Genomic DNA, 24654 nt, shown 5'->3' with positions numbered 1-24654 from the left:
GGTTGGAGTCAGTTCTTCAGTGTGACCTCTCTGTGACTTAGTCATATGAAGCTCGTTTGCCTTTGAACAAACTCCTTGCCCCAGTCTGGAAAGGTGGCTGGTCTTCAGGGCTGACAGAGCTGGGTTCAGAATCCAGACCCTCCTTGTGCTGAGACCTGCGTCTTCCTCCTCATGTGTGGGAATGTGATGCTAAGGAACAGACCTGTCCCTGTGGCCTTCTGGCTCAGTCAGCCCAGCTTGGCCAGCAGGAGAGTAGGCCTCCTGGGAATGATTGAGAAGCAATTCTCGGCCTCGGGCCCCACCTCCCCCAGGGCCAGGATGTGGCGTGAGACCCAGGCGGGTGGAGGTTCCCATCGCTCAGCTCCTGTACTTGCTCCCAAACGCTCCAGGCCCAGGAAGCCTCTCTCAGCAGGAGGGGGTGGGGAGAGACTCCAGCTGCCTGGGTCAAGACCCTGAATGAGGACCAGGGCAGCTCTGCAGGCACCCACCTCTGACATTTATTGTCCACCTGGACAGCTGCCAGTAGCCCTGCAGTCCAGCCTTGCCTTGCATAGGGAAGTACATCAGGGATTAACCATTGCAGGCCCTGCCTGAGTTAGGCCGAGCCTGGTGCTCCCAGATCAGCCAGCATCTATCAATCACGTACCAAGGTCTAGAGTGGGCATAATCACAAATGTTGTCTTGTTTAATCCTCACATCAATCTGTGGATGTAGGCACCAACCCTATTTTCCAGATATATATGGAGTTACATAATCTACCTAAATTTATACCAGTGGTAATTAAAATTTCTTATATTCATTCTTTATTACAAGGGCCTACTATGTGCTAGGCAGTGAGTCTAGGCATTGTGGATATTACTATGAATGATGGACAAAAGCATCTCATGGAGCTTACCTTCTAGTGAGAGAGAGAGAGAGAGAGAGAGAGAGAGAGAGAGAGAGAGAGACAGAGAGAAAAAAAGAGAGAGAGAGAGAGAGAGAGAGAGAGAGAGAGAGAGAGACAGAGAGTCAGAGACAGAGAGATGAAATAAAAAGTAAAGTATATAGCATCTCATATGGTGATAAGTCTATGTGGAAAATGGAAAGGAGAAGGGAGGGGGATAGTGCTGAAAGAGGGATTATTGTAAATAGTCTGGAAGACCTCTTTGAGAAGGGAAGCAATTATTGATACTTACACTGGGCTTTCTAGGGTCGAGGCACTACCCTGATCACTGTACATGAACTTACTCATTTGATCTCCACAATTACCTTATGAGGCTGATTACTATTATTGTTCACATTTTCATATGGGGAAACTGAGGCACCGGGCAGTAAAATAACTTGTCAAAGGTGACACAGAAGATGAGAGGCATTGCAGAGATCTTTAGGCAGTCTAATTCCTTAGTTCTGGCTCTTAACCACTATACTATACTGCCAAGGCCAAAAGACAGTTAAGTAGGTGGGGAGGTGAGGGCCCCTGCAGGACCCTACCTGAGCAGGCCAGGCAGGTACTTGAGGGCAGGTGAACTGGCACTCCCTCCTGTGCAGCCGCATTGGTGAGGAAGGGGCAGAGGAATCCACAGCCTAGTTAGAGTTAAATTTGGGTGAAAGGGGAGGACTTTACTAGGTTTTCAGAGAATAAAATTAGGAAAGGGTGAAACTCTGAGTGAGAGGGTGAGTCCTAAAGGCTGCTTCTCTCCCCACCCCTCTCCCCTCCAGCAACCTCCCTGAGCCCTCCCAGGACTCAGATCTGGGACAAGTAGGACTATTTCTTGCTCTTGTCCTTCCCCGGGACTATTTCTTGTTCTTGTCCTTCCCTCCATATCAATCTGAGACTAACCTATTTAGTGATGATGATGGTGATGGTGATGGTGATGGTGATGGTGATGGTGATGGTGATGGTGATGATAATGGTGATGGCGATGATGATGATGATAACAGCTAATATTTATGAAAGACTTACTGAGATGGGTGGTAAATGTATACAACTCACATTTGCAGAAAAAAAGTAATTACTTCCTATAATACATAATTTGCAATAAAAAATCTTACCTTGATAAAGGTACTTGTGTTTCATCTGATGCGAGGCAGTAGCTTTGGATCACAGTTCGGTGAAGTCACAATTCTAACTCCCTTTTAAGGTGTCTCCCTGTGTCTCTCCTCCTCTTGTAGTCTGGTGCCTAGGAAGCTCCAGTATTCTAAAGGCTGCCCTGGGTGGACCTTGGGGATGCAGGGTCCATGCTGATCTGCACTAAAGTATGCCATGTTCCCTCTGCTTCATGGGCACCTGTGCTGAAATCCACTGGCAGGGCCAGGTCTGGTTTTATCCCCAGCGCTTTTGAGGGCAGTCCTGCTACCTACTGCTGAAGCTTGTGGCTTCCCAGGCCCCCTGGCTCTCTTGGGACACCTACTTGCCACTGGAGGACCTGAGTGTCCAGCCGTTGCCTGGAACTAGACAGATGAGCCTGAGAGCAGCCTCCAGGTAACTTCCCCGGTCTTTGCTAACCTGCCCCTAGCAGAACCATGTGACTTTTGAGCCCAGCTGCAGGCAGGGCTTCTCCAAGAGGCATACCTTTCCTCAGGTGTGTGTCCCTATTCTGGGATTCTCCAAGCCATTGGGTCTTTTCTTGTGATGTTCCTCCTCCCTCCCCCCTCCCCAGGTGGAGAAGGGTGTGTAGTCTTGACCATTTATTTCTTTTTCCTTCTAATCCTGAAAAAGACAACATTACCTCTTAGTAAATGTTTCCCACTCTATCAACCTTTTTGTTCTGGAGGCTTCTTTGCTCAGGCAAAATAAGGCCGTGGCTTAGTTCTGACATTAGAAGGGTGCTAGAGAAAGGAAAGGGAAAAAAATGAATACCTGGATTTCCCAGAGGCAAAATCCATCGGGAAATATTTAAATATTTTCCTTGTAAAACGCTCTGTATCCGGCATGTGGTATTATTCCTGAATTGACACTTCTCACAACTACAGTATGAGGTATGTCCTGTCACATTCTCTTTTTACAGATGAAGAATGTCAAGCTTAAAGAAGTGAAGTAACTTTCCCAAGGTCTTATAGCTAGTTAGTGGCAAAGCCAAGTTTAGATGCTAAAAATTCTACATTCTCGACCCTGTCTTATTCCTGAGGCTTTGCTGCTTCTCGGAAAGGAGTCTTGGGGTGCAAGTTCTTTAGCTAACACTCAGTGACATAAAATGTGGCCTCTTTAATAAAGTATAAAATCCCTAGAGAAAGGAGGATTGGCTTTGATGGACTCAACCAGGGGTAAATATCAGGGCAGGCCCCTCATGTTGTAGGAAATCTCATTCTCTGTTAGTAAGGGACTGTTGGTCTTCAATTCCTCTCCCATCTGCATGCATGCAAATAGCTACATCTTTCTGTTATTATTCAATCTTGACAAACAGTGAATTTCGCTACCTGTTCAGATGACTGTGCTTGACAAAAAGTGTGATGTGATAACCTCCTCCCCGCTCTGCTTCCCTCATTAAAGAGGCCTTTGATTCACAGCTGTTGGTGCTGTTGGTCCTTTTTGCAGAGCCTGGTACAGCTCTGACTCTCAGCTCTCCAGCTGGCAGAAACTCTGCCCTTTTCTGTCTGCCAGTAGCTGTTTTCCAGTTATTAAGGACCATGGTGCAACATTTGAAAACTCAGCTCTGGCCTTCAGTTGCACTGGAGTTGAAAGGCTAAGGGCGGTATCTGGTCACCCACCTAAAAAAAGCCAGGGCGAATAAACTCTTGCTTTATATTTTTAGCTTTTATTACATAATTAGCATCATGTTGTTGGCATTACAATATTAACTCTAAATAAAAGGAGGGGCAAAATCTACCCATAGTCATACATGTATACATGGATTTATTTTTCCAAAAGCTCTAATGCCCCGGTCATTCAGAGATGGAGGGGCAGGGAAGGGGAGGGAATGAAGTGAGAAGTGATTTAGATGACTTGAAATGGCAAGAATCAAGCCAATGTACAGGCTTAATTTCAAACTTACTGCTTCTCTTCTGTAAGACTGAGCTGTGGCATTGCTTCCTCCAGGAAGCCTCCCCTGGTGTCCTCCTTGTCAATAACCAAGCTGTATTAGATGTCTTTTTCTACTCACATCACAATATCTTACCTATATGGTTCCTATATGGAGTTTTGACTATCTGTTTATGGCATGGCTCTCCCAATAAACTGTGGTCTCTAAATACTAAGGAGTATATCTTATTCATCCTTAAATCTCCAGTGCCTAGTATATCCAAGAAGGTCAAATATTGGTTAAGATGTCATTAAGCTAAGATGCCAGACATAGGGGTCAAGGCAGATACTGAAGATGACAAGCACTGAGGCTCAAATTTCTAAAGTCTACAGGATGGAAAACAACATGAAGTGTGTTATCTGTGTATGATACAGATGTTTTCTTTGGAGTGTTTTGGATGTGCAAAAGAGAATGGAAGAAGATTTGGCCATACCTCATTAGTGGCTGGGAGGTCTCTTCTCATGTTAGAAAAAAGAACACTGAAGAGCATGACCAGGGGTCCCCATTTTCTCCTTGTGACTGTGTGAGCTCCAAATCTAGTGTGCTTGTCCTTAGCCTGCAGGAGGGCAAGGATTGTGTCATTCATTACATATTGGAATCTCTGTTTCCTGGCTTGGTGCCAGGAAATGCTCAGTGAACATTTATTGAATTAATGGATGAAAGAATGACTGTGTATATGGAGGAAGGAACTTTTACAATCAAGTCATGTTCATCAGGGAAGTCACAGGGAGATAAGCATTGAGTCTAGTTATGAAAGAGGGAAGGGGAGGGAGTTGGCAAAGAGGGCTTTGTGGTTGTGTGATAGGGGGCAGGCTGTTGGTGCCTCTCTTATTTTGGGTACTTCTAACCAGATGTTGGCTCAGAATGGCCACCGCTTGGGAGAGAGAAAGACTGAGGGCTGTGGAAGCCATACAAAGACACAAGCCTAGAGAGAGGGTTTTCTCCTTTATTTCGCTTCTTTCCTCCAGCACTTAGAGTTGGACACATTGCTAAGATTCCTTGCATCCCTAGGGTAGGGGTGGGGGAGCAGTGGCGGGGCAGTTCTAACAAATGAGTCTGGACAGAGGCATGTGGAGTGTGGCTCAGAGAGAAGGGAGGAGGGGAGCAGCAAATTGTGAGCTTAGAGAGAAGGAAGTTCTATTTTGGGTGACTTTGAATCCCAGTCCCTCTCCCAGCCAGATCTGCAGCAGACCTCTACCCTGCATACATGATTTGATTGTCTCCACTTCTATGCACTGGCTTCTGTTCCATTCTGGCTCCCCTCCCTCATCCTTCAAGATTTAGCTCATTCTCCCCTTAGTGTTCTGCCTCTACATATTCTTCCCTGTATCTAAAAACCTCCTCCCAATCTTTTCAAAGATTTTCCCCAAAACCAACATCTACAAATAATATCAACATCTACAATTTATCCCCATTCCTACTGTGTATCATGCAGTACCCTGGGTGCTTTGTGTGTCTTCATTAAACTCATGAGAAACATATGAGGTCATTACTCCTGTGATTTCTATTTGACGAATGAAGAAACAGCCTCAGAGAGGTTGAGTGAACCAGGCAAGGTCATCCTGCTAGATAGTGGCACAACTGTGGCTAGATCCCAGATCTACCTAACTCAAAAGCCTGTGCCCTTTTCACAGCTACACAGCCCTAGTTTTGAATCAGAAACTCCAGGGGTGGGGTCAGTGAGCTGCACTTTAACAAGCCCTCCAGGAGATTCTAGAACTGCTGGTTTAGCCGATCTGGCTCCAACATGGTTGAAAACCTCTACGTCCACCCAAGATTTGAAGAAATCTGACCCATTCCTGCCATTATTCATTCATAGGATTCTGTTTACGAGCTCTAGGCATAGGGGAAGACGCTCAAGGTCCCTGAGCAATTGGTTCCCTGGTTGTGAAATCGGAATGACCCTGATCCTTAGAGCAGAACATTTCTTACATCTTGTCTCCTGACTTCTTCTCACAAGAGTAGTTACTCAGTCCTGGTGGCACCTTAGGGTCACCTGGGAAACTTTCCTAAACTATCAATACCTGGCTCCCACCCCAGACCAAGTCAGCAACTCTGAGGATCAGAGCAAGAGTAGTTGTAATGTGCATCAGATTGGAGGACCCTGGCTGCTCGCTCTCAGGCCTCTCCCTCCCCATCACTTCAAGGGAAGAGATGAGGCGTCTCTAACAGTAACTCTGGGAGACGTTATGAGTTGGGCCTGCCAACATTCCCTCCCCTCTCTGGGATCTGCCACCTGCAGGGTAGGTGCATCTGGCCAGCTGTGGGTGGAGAAGTCAGGAGCCTACATCTATGGGGAGGTCCACGGTCACCCTTTTGTGTCAGTGACTGGATATGGGAGCTGGCCTCATCCATGAGTGGGATATTAGGAAGTTCATTTGGCCAGAAATATAAAGCTACATACCCCCAGAGTCTTATTAGGAACATAGCTGATATTGTGACCTCCATCCTTCCATTTCATGTATCTATTTCTCAACTGGTCCTGAACTCAAACGAGAAATATGGACCCCACCAAACCCCAACATCATATACTTGACAGAGTTAGTGTTAAATTTAATGAGATGATAAATAAGCCAGCTAGTTAGTGATCAGTTTGTTGCATCTGAATCAAAACCAAGCCCCTTCTGAGCACCACTGCACCTCCCTGGGGACTGGCCTCCCAGGCTCAACTCTCTCTACCACCAAACTCTTGCCTGACAGTTAACTCCCTAATCCCTACTTCACTCAAGCCAGGTAATGCCGCTTGCTCTTGGTAGGGGTTTGCAAAGGATCTGTGGCTGAGAGAAGAACAAATTACTTAGAGTTAGTTCCACATCTTTTTTAAACAGATTCCCAGGTGGCACTGATACTGCTGGTCTAGGGACACATTTTGAGTTCACCCAAGCTAAATGGAAACCAAAGGAAGGTGAGCTTTGGCTTTAGGGATTCCCTGGGGAGCTGGCTGACTGGGAGAGGCATCTCTTGACCCAGATGTAGTCCCATGTTTTGCAAGCTCGGCTGCAAATTAGAATCATCTGGAGAAATTTACAAGTGCTAGAGCCCAACAGGGTGAAAAAGTGTTTCATTTTTTTTCCCAGAATTGAGGGCTTTCCTGGAATGTGGGAATCTCAGTATTAAAACCAAGATAACCCTGGGCAAACCACTAGGATGAGCTGTACATCCTAGTGCCCCTCCCCCCATGCCCACCTAGAGATTCTGTTTTATTTGATTCCGATTGGGATCCAGGCATCACTATTTTTCAAAATGCCCTGTGATGCTACTGTGCAGCCAGTGTGAGAACCTGGGGGATTTGATCACAACTCTGGAAAGAAGGACAAATTGAGAAAAAGTGAGTACAAATGCTGGTGAAAGAACAGGAAAGAGAATGAAGTGAATTAAGCTACCTGTATCCCAATCACTTGAGGAACTTGTTAAAATGCGGATTCCTGGGTTCTTCCCTGGAAACTGCTGACCCAGAATCTCTGAGAGCAGAGCCCTCTGAGATGGCATCATTGATAAACCCCGGCTTAGTCAGTTACGTGCTTGTGACTTTGGGCAGGTCACTTGACTCGGATTCTCGGAGCTTCAGTTTCCTCATCTGTGGAATCAGGATGCTAATACCCACTTCTCAGGGTTTTTTGTGAGAATTAAATGAGATAATACATATTAAACGCCTACCATATAGCAGTACTCAAGGCAAAGGAAGAGTTGGTGATTCTGTAGTTTTGAATGTCAGGACTGTGGTGTCAGTCACAGAAAAAGAGCAGTGGTGGTCTAAGGGGGAGGGAGGAGATGAAATCAGTTTGAGAGGAAGTTGGTGAGATTTGTGTTAGCACATTTGAGTAGAAATGTGGATAGTTGGAAATATGGAGCTGGAGATAGGGGAAAGAATTTTTCAGTGAGCATTGCTGAATTAGTTTGAAATAATGTGATGGAAGTTTGCTTGGAGGGAGAAAGGATAAGAAGTCAGAGGTCTGATATGTGGACCTCGGCAAAACCCCAGCACATCTACTCTGTACCAGGCTCTGTGCTGGACACAGGGTTTCTATTGAACTGCCTGACACTGTCCCTGACCTCAAGAAAGTCACAGACCAGTGAGAATGACAATAATTCGGGAAGCAATAGCAGCTCTGTCTGATGTTTGATAATAGGAGAAACAGAATGCTAAGGAGGGGGTGCCTAACCCACACCTGGAAAGGGAGTGAGGCTTGGCAGGAGTGAAAGAGAGTGAATGGTCAGGAGAATGGGGAGGGGCACGGAGAGGCTGCCTCCAGCAGAGGTAACTAGCTGGTTGAAATCAAAGAGGAAGAGAGAACTTGGAGCTTTGAGACAGGTGGGTCCTATCTCACATTGTTCTGAAACACCAGGAAGAACTGAGACAAGGATCTCTAGAGGAGGGACTGGGTGGAAAGAGACACCCAGATCTGTAGATTCCAGGGTGAGGTGTTTCATGGGCCTCAATTACTGAGGAGACAGATGAAGGGGAGAAATTGAGGTGCCCTGCTGGGTAAATAAAGCCCCTTCAGTTGAGAGAATCGGGCAGAGCTTTTAGGGAAGTCAGGGTCAAAGAAATGGGAAGTGCATGCAAGGACTGCTCCCAGGGCTTGGGACTATTGGGAGGGATGGCCTGGCCTAAGAGAGAAAATCCAAGCTTCTGCAGCCTGATGTCCTACAGATGGGGGTCTCATTTCCCTCAGAGGAAACATCGCATTCTTGGAAGCAGAGAGGAAAAATGTTTATCCCTTTTATCTGCAAAATACCTTTACCTACAAGGAAGGAGGGGGAAAGTAGAAACAAACAAATAAAAATGTCCTGCATTTTGTCTGGGAATGCCAAGATCTGATTTAAGCATACAGGTTTATAAAGGAGCATGCCTTTGCCTCTTGCTGAGTGTCACTTGAGATACCTCTTGAGGGTGTCAGGCCAAGGTCTGGATGCTTTTGACTTCCAATGGACTTTGAAGAAGAGAAAAGGTTGAAGGACTTGAGTTCATTAGGTTTGCCATAAAGATATATTTCTGGGAAGCTAATTTTCTCCTCTTTCTCTACCCCCTCCCCCATCCACTAGCATTAGATGTCTTTCATTCAGGAAGAAGACCTGCTACATACATTGCCCTGTATGCAGTGAACTGTTCTCATATGAACATTCTCACTTTGTCAGGAACTATTCTCATGGGGCCTAGAGTCTAGAAAATGTCACTGGTATAAAAAGTATAAATTAATATAAGAAATCAAGTAACATAAAGTGCCATGAAGTAATATAGCATGAAATAGCCTGTAAACAGCAGACATGAAGTTCTCTGAGTTTATTTGGGAGAGTTTAGGTAGATTGGGATGGTCAAGAAAGCTGTTTGGAGAAGGTAGGATCTGCATAGGGGATGGAGAAGAGGAGGAGGAAGCAGAAGTGGGCATGGGGATGGGAATAGGGTGGGAGATAATATTGGTAACCCAAATGTAGAACAAGCAGAGCCACTCTTTACTATATTTTACTAACACATCCTCTTTTAATATTTGTTCAATTGCAAGACATACAGTCTTTGTGTATGAGTAATGTAATGTCATCACATTGATAATATATCTTATAACTGATAGAGTCAAGAATTCAGGAAATACTGCAGTTGATTTAATCCATCCACTCTTATCAAGTTCCTGCTGTGTTTGCAGAAAGAGCTCTGTGGAGGGGAGTTGGAGATAAAAGTAGAAGTATCCATGCCCTCTAGGAATTTCAGTCCCTCGAGCGATTGTGTATTGAGGGAGGGGTGAGTAGGATGATGTGGTCAGAAACCAGGGAGTGTGGAGTGGAGGGCTTAGATGGGAAAAGGAGGACAGATCAGGGCTGGAAACCGCCCAGCAGTTCCTGAGTTGCCCATTGAAGCTGTTCAGGCAGGAAGCCACCTCATATTAAAGTAACTTGTCTCTGTTTCATCTTGACCATTCAGGGACTGTGGGTACCATTTTTGGAAACACACAGGGAGTGGCTGGGCTGGGGGCGCTTTCTGGGGAACCGCTGTTGTAGAAGATGGGCAGGACCAGCTGCCTGATTTGCGGGGCCCAGTGCAAAATGGAGATGCAGGGCCTCTTGTTCAAAAATTATTAAAGATTTCAAGACAGCAACAGCAGAGCCTGAAACCAAGCAGAGGGTCCTTCTGAGGGTGCCCAGCTCACATGCCCAAGAGGCTAGCCCTGAAGATGGAGCAGCCTGGAACTTTTTGTGGCTCAGTGTGTGTGGTAAGATGATAGGACCGGGTTGCTATCTCTCTGGGGGACAGGGTTTCTGTGTACGAGTGCTGAGTTCTTCTCTGAGTTGGGATAGGAAGGGATGGGGCACTGCAGGAGGCTGCCATGACTGTGGGGGTGCTGACTGTTTACCATGATGCTGTCATTTACACAGTGTCATCTCTGTGTAGTGGGAAAGCTATATCTGAGTTCTGAAAACATTCAGGCTGAGGTTCACATTTTATGAACTTTACTAACTTGTCCAAGTTTCTTATCTTCTCTAAGCTTTAATTTCCCTAGATGTAAAAATGCAGATCATAATACCATCTTTGTAAGGTTTGGGGATAATTAATTGAAATAAAAAAATATGAATGTTTGAGCCCAGCCTAGCTCTTATTAAATGTTAGTATCCTTCTTTCTTGAAATGTATTGAATATCTATCTTGTAAAGGTGGCACATGGAATAGTTTGGAGACACATTATTGTCAGAAATTTGTTTTTTCTATCTCAGGCTTGTTGGAGAAGCAGCTAAAATACATCACAGTTTCAGATAGCAGAGGCAAATAAAATGTATACTATATATCCAAGGGAAACCCAGTTACATCTGCTGGACACACGCAGAAAAATACACACATGCACGTGTACAAATGCCCCAGAGCTGAATTAAAACTGAGTTGGACTGAGGTAGTGTGTTATAGGAAAGAGCCGTAGTTTGGGTGTCATCTTCTGGTTTTAAAACTCAATACCCTCATCAGTCAAAACTTTGACCAAAGTTTTGAGATGGGATGAGCTGGCTAATGTGAATACTCAGTCAAGTACATGGCAGGTACAAGCATGCTTTGAATGGTCTCTGTTCCCAGGCCACAGTGCGACTCCTGAGAAACTAAAGATGAGACATTGCATTCCCCACAGTAGCATTTCCTAAGTATTATGCTTGGGCAGCTCCTTTAATTATCCTTAATCAGCTCCTTTGAGCTGATTTGAAATTAACCTGGGGGCTGATTTTCATTGACATTACTGTTTCCTTTGCTCATATACTTTAGGGAACTGACTGGGTTATCTTTCTGCTGAGACTTGAAAGTCAGTGGAATCGTGTGTATTTGTTTCCTGGAGATGAACACATCACAGATCACTGATACATACACACCATACCACATACACACATAAACATACACACACCATACATCACACTATAAAACATATACACACACATGCCACATAACAACCACCCCCTCACATTACCCACACATATACCTCTGTACCCATAGAGTCATAACCTCTCGTTTGCTAACTTGAATTAATTTCTTCCCTCCCTTCCTTTCTCCCTCCATCATTTACTGAGCATCTCCTATACTTGCTTGTTTAGTGTGCAAGGGTCAGGTATCCCCTTCACCTCACCCAAACCACATCCCTTCTGATGCCTTGTCATGAAAACTCCATATCATGGCTACCATTCTCAACCCCCTTTGTCATCTTCTCTGCCTATTAACAAATTCTAAGACTATAACCCAGGCTGTGAGTGCCCTATTTTTACCCACCCAGAGGTCCTAGGCTGCCGTCAATTCAGCCCTATACCCAGAGACAGCCATATGGAACCAGGTCTGTGCCTGTTTGTTCTGCACTGAGTTCTAATTCTATCCTCACTCAGCTTCTGGGAGCTTAGCAATCTTTTAGAAGGGAGCCCCTAGCTTCATTCATGCTTTCATAGGCTGAGCCTTGAACCTTAGCCACCACAGTGAGTAGCCTGGGGCTGGGAGAGGGGAGGGAACTCAGTTTGAAGGCCTGTGATGTCCCTGGTGCTATGCCGGCTGCTAAATATTTACCCTTCATTTGGTGCTCACAGTAGCCCTGGGAGGTGGACTTTGTCATCTGTGTGCCCATGAGAGAGAGGAGGCTCATAGGTACTAAGTCACTGAGCCACAGGCTTAATGTAAAAGTATGTACTATTTATAATATACCACCCCACCTCCTGGGAGATGAAACCAGATGGGCTGAGGCTTGGGTCTGTGGAAGATTCCTTGTTATAGACTGTGAACATGTCCATCACCCCCAGGAATTCCCTCACACTCTTAAAATCCACTACCTCCCTCTCCATTTTCCTCCTCTTCCATAGGCAACCGCCCATCTGGTTTTAGATTAGTTTGTATTTTCTCAAATTTTAGAAGTGGAATCATACAGTGTGTACCCTTTTTCCTTCTGGCTTCTTTCACTTATAATTATTTTGGGATCCATCCACAAGTGGCATGTATGAATAGTTCATTCCCTTTTATTGCTGAGTAGTATTCTGTTATATGGATACAATATCCAACTTGTTTACTGATCCATCTTTTCATGGACATTTGCATTGCTTCTAGTTTGGAGCTATTACAAATAAAGCTGTTGTACATGTTTATGAATAAGACTGTAGGCATATGCTTTCATTTCTCTTTGGTAAATACCTAGGTTTGGAATGACTGTATCATATGGAGGTGTATGTTTAACTTATTAAGAAATGGCCAAACTGTTTTCCATAATGGCTATACCATTTTGCATTTCTACCAGCAGTATAGGAGAGTTCTAGTTCTTCCATGCCCTCATTGGCACTTAGGAGGTAGGTCTGATCTCAAAGCTTGGCTCATATGGAATTTGTGAGCCCCACCAAATGGCCAAACCTAAAAATCAAAGTAGGTGGCTTCCAGTTTGGACTAGGAACCCTGAGGGATTTAATGGAGAATCAGGTGTTCCTAGAAATGTTATTCAAAGGGCTATTTACAGGATGTTAGAGCGGGGAGAATTGAGAGGTCAGCAGTGGTCTCAGCATGAGACCACATGGGGTTGGACCATGTCTGGGCCTTGGTGTTTGGGGATGAAACAAACATGCTCAAGGCATTTTGGGAAAAATGGTGAGAGTCATTAACAGGATAGAAGACAAAGAGCAGTGGAAGGGGACTCTGAGCTTGGAAGACTATAGCTCTGTGAGGGCAGGAGTTATGTCTGTTTAGTTTGCCCTTGTATCCCCAGCACCAAGAACAGTGCCAGCCATCAAGGAGTGCTAAAAATAATGATGGTTGAGTGAATGAATTAATGAATGAATGATGAACTAGTGGGAGCTCAGGGGATATGATTCCATTCAACCAGCATCATTTAACACCTCATGTATTCTGTGGCACAGAGCCTAATGTCAGGGGTAGAAGAAACTCTAGGGAGCATGTGGTCTGACTTGCTCATTTACAGATGAGGCCCAGAGAAATTATGCTCTCTTGTTCAAGGTCGTTCTTCTCTTGTCCAGGTAGCCTGCTAGGGCAGAGACGGGACTTAATCCTAGGTTTCCTCATTTTTAGTCTAGGAGTCTTCTTTTAAAAATAACATTTTTTCCTGATGAAAATAATAAATGCTCATACTAGAAAATCTGGAAAAATCTAGCAAGGTATAATAAAAATAACCTGAAACTCTTGCAACCAAAAGATAATTACTTTAAACTCTCGTGCATGTGTGAGCAGGTGTGTATGTGTGTGCGTGTGTGTAGATCTGTCTATCTAATCAATCCCTATTAACCCATTCTTATGTTTTAATATCTTGAGTGTTTTCAGTCTTTTATAGTGTTAGTAATCCTGGGATGGATATCTGGTCCAATCTTCAATGGCATCTCTGATTACCTCCAGCACCGATTCCACTGTAACCCTTTGTATAAGCTGAGAGCTCAGGTGGAACAGAACCTCTGTTTGGGATGGAGTTCTGTTGACATTCCTGACTCAGGCTACTGCCCACCATCTCCCCACTGCCCACTTACATCATAACTCAGACGTTTGTACTCCCCCTATCATAACCATATCCACACTTTATTATATTTATTTCCTTAATTGTCTCCCTGTCCCACCAAACTGAACTCTTGTTTACCATTGTATTTTTCTAGCTCTTTGCATGGTACTTAGAACAAATGAATGAATGGATGAAATTGTGTGAGCAAGAGTGAGGGACAAGTGAGGGGTTACCCTGGGTCTGCATTTTCAATCACATTTGCCTTCCAGGAGTCAACTCAGCTCCCCTTCCTCCCTCTCCCTGCCCCTGCCGTCCCCATCTCTGCCAACCCTGAAGAGATGGAATGTGCCTACAGTCCAGGATTTATGTCCAGCTGGCCATGCAGCACATTCAGGGCCTTGTCTGGTGTGAATGAAGGATGCCAAGAGGGACTAGTAGGACTATAAGGTGGGAACCATGTCTGGGAAGACTCAGTATAACATCCAGTGTTCAACCATGTGCACAGATCCAGCTGGGGTCCCAGAGTCAGCTTGCCCTGACAGGACCTCGGGATCTTGCCCTCGTGAGTGACAGAATGCCTTTGTCCTGAGACCCCAGGAGAAGAGGACCAGGAGGAATGGCCAGTAGGGAGTTTCTCCCAACCTGGGCTACCTAGAATGGTTTGAGTTCTCAGCATGCTGGGTGCTCTGGTGGAAGACCTGGCAGGAGTGCACAGGAAGAAGCTATAGGCTGTTTTTCCCTGAATCGTTTCAGTAAAGACAGCCTGATGGAGCGGGGAATGGCTTCCCTGAAGCAGTAGGGGATGAGGCATCAAGTGTCACATATAGGGTGGCTTCCCTTTGGCTAGGAGCCCCTCTGGCTCTAATGGGTAGCAGACACTTGGGTGTTGAAATTCCTTCTCCTTTACTTCACAGCTGTTGTTTAAACAGCTCCCATCACTCCGTCTCATGCTCAGCCCATCTTTATTTTCTGTGCCCAGTACATGTTATACCAAAGCTCTTTGTCCACTTACACAGGTGCTGGCACACCCTCCATGACATCTCCGGCATCCATCCCCTCCTCTTCATTCTTGGCAATTCAAGGCCTTATTAACTCTTACTCAGACAGAGGGAGCTACCTCCTTACTTCTCTCTGTCTCTCTCTCTCTCTCTACTGTAATCTACATCCTACAGTGCCACCAGGATTAACCATCCAAATCCCAACTCTGATGAGGCCTCACAAACTCCTTTACTAAAAGCCAGCCACCCATCCTTCAGCCACTCATCCTCCTTAGCCTGACATCCAGGGCCTGCCTTTATCTGTCCCCAGTCTTGTTTCCCACTGCACTTATTTCAGCCCTATGTTCTAGACTGGTAAAAATACTTCCCTTGACCTCTCACTCACCTTAGGACTTGTCTTAATGCCAGGTCCTCTGATACACCTTTGTTGTGAATGCTTTCTTGGACCCGCCCCTGGAACATGTCAATGTTCTTTCTTCCTCTTTGACCCAGCTTCACTGCCACTTCCTGTGGTGAATATTACAGATCACCCAGCCATAAGTCACTCTTTTCTCCCTGCAGTCCCATGGCCTGGAGCTACACCTCCTCCTCTTCCTTGCATCCTGTTTGTTCATGCATGTGCTTATTTATGTTCTGGGTAAGTTGGGACAGGGTTCTAACAAGACTGTAAACCTAATGAGGTTAGAATTTGATGTTTGGTCCATCTGAAACAACCAGGGAATTGCTTTGTACATAGCCATTATTCAGGGGAGGAAGGGAGGGATGGATGGATGGATGGTTGGATGGTTGGTTAGATGAATGCTTGGCTTTGGAGAGCTACTATCTGCTTGTTTACTGCTTCAGTGAGACAAAGAAACCTAAATTCTCTTTATCTTCTTAAAATAAAAAAAACCATGTTGGAAAATCCCTAATTTCCACACTTACCCCAAATCAGAGAAATGTCACTTTGGGGAATTTTCAGTTTCACTTTCCCAACAAGACACCCCTTTCTCTTCTTCCCTTTCTCCCCTTTTCTGCATTTTCCACCCCAGTGCCTGTACAGAGGGGACTCTGGCTGAGAGAGTTGACTTTTGCTTTCTTTGTCTTTCCCAGAGCAGAGGGGGAAACCATAATTTGGGTGGCTGCTAGAAATAGCTCCCCCAGTCCTGGAAAGAGAGCTTGCTTATTTTTTAAAGGGTTTCCTGCCCCCTCCCCAGCCCTGCTTGAGGCTCACACTGTAAGTCAGATTGTCTTGGTTGTCCTGAGAGTGACGGGGAACTCACAACTGGCCCCCTCAACCATGTGACTTGAGCACTATCTGGGAGATAGACCCACAGAGAAGTGGGGAGGTGGGAGGTCTTTATGCTTCCATTTCTTGTCCTAATTGGAGATGGATCTCACTCCCAGCAGCCTCTGCACCGAGTGCGGACAGTGTGGTAGACATGGGGTCTGGGGACCTGCTTTGAGTCCCAGGCTTATACTTTGCATCTTTCTGAGCCTCATATTTTCTTATCTGTAAAAGATGGGTGGGGAGAGGTGATCACATTTATCCTATAGGAGTGGGGTGAACGTTCAAAATAAACCTGGAACAAAAATGATAATTATAACTATTATGATTTAGAGCATAACACTCTCATTTTAATGAGTAAGACTAGACACATGATGAGCTAGTGTGATATACTAAGTTGAACCATATTAAATTACTGATTTTGTAGATTAAACATAATTGAATACTGTCAGTTACATATAATTCAACCTAATAACATAGTGATCAGTAAACTTTCTGTAAAGGGCCAGGTAGTAAATATTTTTGGCTTTGTGGGCCATAGGGTCTGTGTTGCATGAGAGCAGCCATGGACAATACTTAAATGAATGAGTGTGCTGTGTTTCCATCAGACTGTATTTACAAACACAGGCTGTGGGCTGGAATTGGCTCCTGTAATATTTATCAACCCCCAAAATAATATGTAAGATTCATTCATTCGCATAGAGAACTTTCTATAATACATACAGTCAACATCCAGGTGTCTTCTAATAGTAGCCTATCTATACAGCTATTAAAATGTTTACTATTACTAGGCACTTTTCTAAGTGCTTTACTAATATTAACCAATTTAGTCCTCATGACAGCTCTATGAAATATGTACTATTAGTATTTCCCCATTTTACTAATGAGGAAACAGGCTCAGAGAAACTAAGTAATTTGTCTTAGATCACATAATTAGAGTTTTATGGCAGAACCTAACCAAGTTCGTGGGTAGAGTAGGGTGTTGATAATTTAGACAGCTTCAGGGTGGAAGTGTGTTTACATAGGGTTGTGAGGAATCACAAACCTGTCTGCTGCACACAGAGTATAAGGGGATGGTCCTCAGAGGCTTGAAGTGGGAGCAGATATGATGTCGGTGGGCAGTGGGGAGATGGTGGGCAGTGGCCTGGGTAGTATAGCCTGGGGTGGAAAAGCAGAGATTCTTCTTCCGGGAGCCATGTTCTGGGTAAGTTGGGACAGGGTCCATTTTCCTAGGTAACCTCCCATGGCACACAGAGGGTCAGTATATAGGGAGTAATCCGCCTGTGGAACAGGAAATTGTTTACATTCCTTATGTTCCATGCAGCAACTCAGGGGAGCTCTGGGTCCCATTCTCAGACCTGGGCCCCAGGGAACAAGGTAGGGAGAGGAGGGCGAAGGAGCAGGCTCCCCAGGATACCTGAGCTCTACTGTCAAACCAAGGTATTTGTATACCCTGTTGATTCCCTTTGCCTATTACTTTAGCCACAAAGTAATACGCCAGTGGTGTGAGGACTATGGCCTCACACACACCATGCTGTTTCTCCCTTCATGCCTTTGCTTATGCTGTTCTCTTTGCCTAGAATGCCTTTTCCCACCACTTGCTCCCCTTCTTAATTCTCTCATCTCTTTCAAGACTGGCTTAATGTCACCTTCTCCTGGAAACTTCTCTGACTTCCTCTTCACCCCTCCCTTAGGCTGGACCAGGTCTGCTTTCTCAGTGCTGCCACAGCACCTGCCTTTCTAACCCTTCTGTGTTGTCACTGCCTTGACTCCCCTGGCTGTCCCCCTAGAAGGGGACCTCCTTGAGGCAAGAGACCATGCCTGTTTACCCCAGTGTCCTCACAGCCCAGGTCAGTGTCCAGTACATGGGCTAGAAGCTGATTAAAAGCACGTGTGTTCAAGTTTGACGCCACTTTCCTCAAAGACCAGGCCCTTCCCCCACAGAAGGTGCTTGATAGGCAAGTTGCATTTAGGAGTTATAATGTAACCATGAGTAACAATGGGTAATCATGCTATTAGAGGGTTGCAGGGAATAAATGAGATATAGCACAAAATTGTCGGCACAGTATCTGGCTCTTAGTGAGCAGTTGGAAGAGGCCAAGGAAAGACATAATAGCATATCTTTGCCCAGTTACTCGCATGTATGGAGCTAGGGAAAGGGGATAGAGGAAGGAAATTTGAATACTCTGAAGATATAGCATTTGTCCCAAGAGCTAAAGAAAGGGTTTTTGAGTTAGCTTTAGTCCTGTGATAAGAGCACTGAACTTAGAGTCAGGATATTTAGTTGTGAGTTCCTGTCTCTTAGCAGCCCACAGAGTTGTTGACAAGCCAGGTAACAGCTGCTGAAGCTTCAGTATCATATTCTGTAGGGAGGGATAATCATAATAACCACCTTACAAGGTCACTGTGAAGCTGAAATGAAATTGCAGAGCTGTGAAAGCACCTGGCCCAACTCATAGGAAGTGCTTAATTATGAATTTTTGAGTCTAAATGTATAGAACACTTGAGAAATCTCTGAGCAGGTATCGGATTTGGGCATTCTTTAGACATGTGCCCCATGGCTTAGTGGTTTATGGCTTTAGTCAAACAGTCATGTGTTTAAAGCTAGCTGTGCCATTACTGAGTGTCTTTAGGCAAGTTACTTAATTTTTCTGAAATACAAGGATTTTTTTTTCCTTTAAATAACTTATTTAAAATGATGCCAGCTATCTCAGAGAGTTTTTATGCGGATGAAATGTAGATATAGGCCATTGTCTGGCAAAGACCAAAGTCTCAAGTATTAATATTATTCTGCTTTTAGTTATGACTTAGTAATAAGCACTGATGATAAGGGGCTTTTGAAGTCCTAATTAATGTAAAAACTGGTGTGAGGAAGGGCTGGGGCCCAGGTTTGGGGATAAGAGTTAGTATTTTCATCTTTACAGACCAAATGGGAGTACTGAACTCTAGTAATAGGAAGTACTTCCTGGCTTGGGGAGGAATGTGGGAGGAGTGCTCAGTGCAGGCTGAGATGAGACCCTGGGGAAGTCTTTGGGAACGAGATTGAGCCAGACAGTGTGAAAGGTCAGGGCCTACTGGGCCCTTGAAGTTCTCCAGTCCAATCCTGCCATTGCACCGAGAGGAAACTGAGGCCCCAAGAAAATAACACCACGTCTCCCTGACCCACAACTGGCTGGTGACTAGCCCCGGTCTCTTGAGTTGAGGAAATATGTTTTCTTCACAATGTGGAAGGCTGTGACAGGAAGGAGGGGGAGGTCTGGCAGAAGCCAGAGGACTGGAAGAGACCCCTGTGAGAGTTATAGGAGGGCTAATTGGTGGTGACCAGATGTCTTGGTGTCTCAGACTGGTTGGTGCGTGTTTAGGGATTAATAGTTCTAGAAGGTATTGTCCCTAGAGGGTGGAAAATGGGATGGGATGAGGAGACAGGATATGCAGGGCATAGAGCTGTTGATTTTAGGAAAATTTCCATGGAGAGAAAGATGGGTGGTGGTAGGGGCGGGTTAAATATCTCTGGCCAAAGTTCAGGTCCAGCGGATTTTGTTCCGTTGTTGCTTCCCATTTTCCTATATTACTTCTCAATTCTTTTCTAAAATGGGAACCTCCATTGCTCATCTTTGTAAAGGGATTTTGCAGAAATGAATCACTCTGACCATCTCCACCTTTCCCACTTCCTGCCCAGGGCTAGTAGCAAGCATTTGCTTTTCCAACAAAAAAAAGTAGCTCAGAGCCTGAGGAAAAGCCTAGCTCCTCTGTCCAGGCTTTCCAACTGGAAAGGCTTTCCAACTGGACAGAGGAGCTAGGCTTTTCCAGTTACCGAAGGCAAAGCTAGGCAACTTCTTAATTCTAGTTGGGCAAGTTCCTACAATGCTCGGCCTTGGTGGCCCCATCTATGCCTGTAGAAGGGTCCCTGGTTGCAGGCTCTGGGCAGGGCAAGGCTCACCTTGCTACCAACAATGATAATGAAGCCACAGCAGTAGTGCTGCCCATCTTTTGTGAGTGCTCAGTGTACTCCAAGCATCTTACTTACGTTACTTCATATACTTTTATCAAAACCTAACAAGAAAGATGCTATTATTATCTTGGTGTCACAGATAAGGAACCTGAGGTTCTGAGAGGTTAAGACTCATGAAACATTCTCAGGTTCACCCACCTGGGAAGGCAACGCCAGGAGTCAACTCCCAGTTCGACTTCAGAGACTCTGCTGAAGTAAAGGAAGAATTAGAGCAGGGATGAGAAAGAAATTGGGCCAGTGGAATGTGGAAGCAGTTCCTACTGATGGTGGAGAGTCTGGTGGCTTTTGGGATCTCCATAACCCCCTCTTGGTCTAGAGCGACCTTTGAGACTGGAGCTATTTCTAAACTAAGCTATTGAGACTGGTCTTCTCTAGTGGATGGAGGCTATCAGGGAGCTGGGGCCTTGGGTAAAAAGGCCATTGATGTGGGGGATGCGTTCTGGTGAGGTAGCGACCAGACCAGAACTTGAACACTGGAGTCCTGGGTTTCAGTCCCAGGTATGTCCCTAACCTGTGTGACCTCAGATAAGACATTTTCTCTTTGGACCTAAATTTTATCATCTCTTCCATGAAGTTAGATAATTTCTAGCTGAAAGCCTGTGATTTTAGTTTTCAATGTTTTGATGGGGACCTAAGAAAGGGAGATAGGAACAGACTTAAAGAAGTTCATGGGGAGGAGGGCATCCTCAGGAACATAAGCGTACCCAGGAACTATCAAATAGGCTGCCCCTTAAAAGGGCATATAAGCAGTACTCCCCTGGGTGCTCAGGCCCTTCTCTGTAAGGAAGGCATTTCCTGTTTGGAAGGTCTGTGTCTACTTCATACCTCCTCTTGTGGCCACTACCCCTCACTCTTCATACTTAGAGGAGACATTAAAAATATTTAATGGCATATATGGTATGGCACCAACCAATCAGAGAAATCACAGCTATAAACAGCTGGTGTAAGACCAACAGGGTGTGCCAGCTGTATGCTGCCCTACCCCTACCCATGATTCCTCCTGGCAAAGCCTGGCTCAGGAGCTGAAGGGCAGAGAAGGACAAGGAAGGAGATGCTGGGGTGGAGGGGGGAGTTGAGAAGAAGTTGAGGAGGTGAATGCAGAAGAGAGTTCACAGGTTCTCCCAGATATCAGTGCATCCCTCTTCAGAACCCCATCATGCCATCAACCTCATCTCACCAGGGACTCTAGGAGTGTTCTTCCCATACTTCATGCCCTGAACAAAGCAGTCTTGCCCACCAGCAGCAGCTGCATTTTGGAGGCTGGTAAAACAAAAAGGACCTGGTCTGCACTGTGCATTATCATCCCAAATTTGACAACTTCAGGGAACTCTTAGGGCGGTCCACCTATCTGCTGCAGAGTTGGTGCTTTAGTAGGCCCAACCTTGGGAAACCAGAGCTTTGTCTCACTCACTCTCAGCCTTTGGTTAACAAGTCCCATGGAAAACCAAAAGCCTCTTTTCCTCTCTTGTTTTCCTCAACTGCCAGCCTATTTCAGGTCTTTGTCACCATGTACTAGGATTTCTGTGTTAGCCTGCCTGCTGCTTCCTCTCCCCTCACCTTTGAGACTGTCCTCTTGTTCCCTATGAGGATTCCTGTTAGCTTATCAATCACTAGGAATCAGAGATTTCAATCAGTATTTCTTAACAAATTGATAAGGTCCCTTCTCCTCCTTTTCCATAACCACTGATTGTTTTATAATTGAGTTAGAAATATTTATTGAATACTCACCAAGTTCAAGGCATTTTATTAGCTATAGAAATGGAGGGAGGTATCAAACAAGTAGAAGGTATGGCCCCTGTCTTCAAGGAACTTTCACTATAACTGCGGAGAACCAGTATGTAAACACATAAAAGATAACCAATAATTCAAGGCAGCCTCGTGTAATGTGTTATTTGAGGCTCTCTTGGGTCTACTAAAAAGCCTTTATCGAAGTTTATAAAGAAAGATAAAATGGAGCTGGTAAAAAGATCTAGAATGATGATTAAAATACATCATGACTTATATGAAAAGGGCAGATCAGATGACTGAGTTATTAGCTAGATGATTAGGGCTTAGAAAACGTCTCCAGAAGTTATTTTAAGTTCACTGGGAAAAAGTTTTGCCACATTTATCTTATCTTTCTTTGATGAGGTTCTAGAGCTTAGTTCAAAGGAATGTCTTAGATTTGGCACATCTCGAGTTCCATGAGGCTTTAGGAAAAGTTTCCTATAGAAAAGAGGGCTAGATAACTGCATGGGTTTATGGATTTAGAGCTGCTTGAAGGACTGTCCCCTGACAGTGTTGATGATTAGTTTTTTGGCATTCCCAGACAAGGTGGCTTTGCCATCTAGGTCTGTCTATATCCTTGCCGTGGTCAACATTTTTAGCAACGATGTGAGTAAAGACTATGGAGACATTCTGATCATTCTGTTAATGACTCAAATCTAGAAGAAACAGCTAAGAATCAATACTTTAAAATAACTCAATTCTTCCCTCCCCATTGGATGAAACCTTTAAAGCATGTTTCTCCAGATACCAGAATGAATCAAGTGAGTGACTGAGCCCTGCTAGAAATGAGTCTGCCAGAGGATAGAGAATAGGAGTCTCATCTGACAGTAATGGAGAGGTGAGATGAGTGCCAGCTCTGCCTCCTGGAAGTCACATTCCATGACTACAGCCCTCTTCTCTTAGGGGTACAGAGGGAGAATTTGAAAGTGTTTGTGGCAGGAAACACTGGAGGATGTGGTGAGGAGGAAATGCCTCCAGCTTTAAGGAGCTAGAGCAAACAGAGAAGCTGTGGCGGGAGGAAAGAGGCATAGCTATTGGGTTGATGGCTCCTGGCCATTGGGCAAAGAAGTTATGATGGCAAATTGCCCGCTGTCTCCCTCTACCTGGCTGCCATGCCTGACCACTTTGTGCTCTCTCTTCTCCCACCCAGATCACGATGAGGACCTAAGACACCTGCCTGTTGACTGTCCTCTTGGCCTGCAGTGACCATGGCCCCCCGCAAGAGGAGCCGCCATGGCCTGGGCTTCTTATGCTGCTTTGGGGGCAGTGACCTTCCTGAGATCAACCTTCGGGACAACCACCCTCTGCAGTATATGGAGTTCTCTAGTCCTATCCCAAACCCAGAGGAGCTTAATGTCCGCTTTGCAGAGCTGGTGGTGAGTAAGGGGTCAGGGAAGGGAGGGTGTTGAAAATGGGTGGGGAGTGGGGAATGGCTGGAGCAGACAGAGCAAAACAGAGGGCAGGGAACCATATGCTGGGATCTCCATCTTTTGAATCTCTGCTTGGGGCTGAGGTTCCCCCCCGCCCCCTCAGGATACCTCAGCTCTGTGGGAGAAACAGAGTCACTCACTGGGATGGACACCATGAAATGTGTCCTCAGAAGAATGGACTTAACTTCATATCTCCATTGGAGTCTAGATCTCATGGGGCAGCAGTTAGGCCACTATGAAAGGGGCAGGTCCAGGCTTTTGTGAAATAAGGCAGCACCCTTCTTTCTTCTGCTCTCTGGAGTTTCCCTGGGATCCTTTGATCTCAGACACGGGAAGAAGAGACAGGGTTGAGTTCTGCAGAACAGGGGATGATTAGCTAGAGAAACGGAGGTAGAGATGCCTATATCACACTGGAAATTTGGCTTGGGTCTGGGATGATTCTATCCCATGTGTAGCCTGGGGCAGACAGAAGCTCCATCATTCATACTGTCTTAGCTCTTCCTCACTCTTTGTGATACCTGCAAGTCCAGAGCAACACTAAACCTTGAGGGAACCCCTGTGTGTAAAAATTCATACTCTGACCACACAGAGACAGAACAGGAAAGAAGCATGATTCCTCTCTTTGGATGTCTAATGGAGAGACAAAGCCTGTACACCAAGGAAAGTCCCCGATCGGGGATGCAGGACTAGTGCCAAGGACCCAGACCTGACCCCTGGCACAGAGTGATAAGCACAGGCTCATCTACCATGAGCTCTTGGCCACTCATTCTTGTGGTTGGCCAGTAGAGAAACATGTGGTGTGGTTTAGCATGGGTTATCATGCTTGAATTCGATAATAGATGTATTTAATTAAGGCCAGCTAGCCTTTCAAATAACAAGACCGCTATAAGATGAGATCATGCAGGTTATGTGAAAATGTTATCTACCTTCCTCATTGCATTAGGCTCAGGAAAACTCATTGTCATTCTGCTGTATACCTTTCCTCAGGATGGCAGAGGGAGTGGGAGAGAACTAAGTGTTTACTAGTGTAGAAAAACATTTGGAGTCCTAATGGTGTTAGTAATACTAAGATCTGTTTTTAACTCAGAATACTGCTGACACCAAATGTGTGGGTTTCCGCACCAAACAAGTCTCCAATTCTCTGTGGATGCTAACTGGATGTCTTATAATTTAACTCAGTTCTGACACTAACTACCCAGAGTTAGCAAAGACCCCACAGGTTAAGTGCTCAGGCCCACAAGACTGCCTCCC

General features: G+C 45.3%; 1 protein-coding gene across 2 annotated transcripts in view; it reads left to right on the top strand.

Moving 5' to 3' along the window:
• DAAM2 (dishevelled associated activator of morphogenesis 2) overlaps positions 1 to 24654 on the top strand; it is a 104233-nt gene that overhangs the window by 37516 nt on the left and 42063 nt on the right. For both annotated transcript variants that reach the window (XM_006926586.3, XM_015600568.2), the window contains exon 2: positions 23124 to 23349. In XM_006926586.3, coding sequence (XP_006926648.1) covers positions 23182 to 23349 — 168 coding nt within the window. In that variant the 5' untranslated portion in view covers positions 23124 to 23181. The remainder of the gene's footprint in view (positions 1 to 23123; positions 23350 to 24654) is intronic.

This window comes from Pteropus alecto, unplaced genomic scaffold (genome assembly GCF_000325575.1).
Source record: "Pteropus alecto unplaced genomic scaffold, ASM32557v1 scaffold7, whole genome shotgun sequence".
Lineage (NCBI taxonomy): Eukaryota > Metazoa > Chordata > Mammalia > Chiroptera > Pteropodidae > Pteropus > Pteropus alecto.
This window is presented reverse-complemented; position numbering and strand designations above follow the sequence as displayed.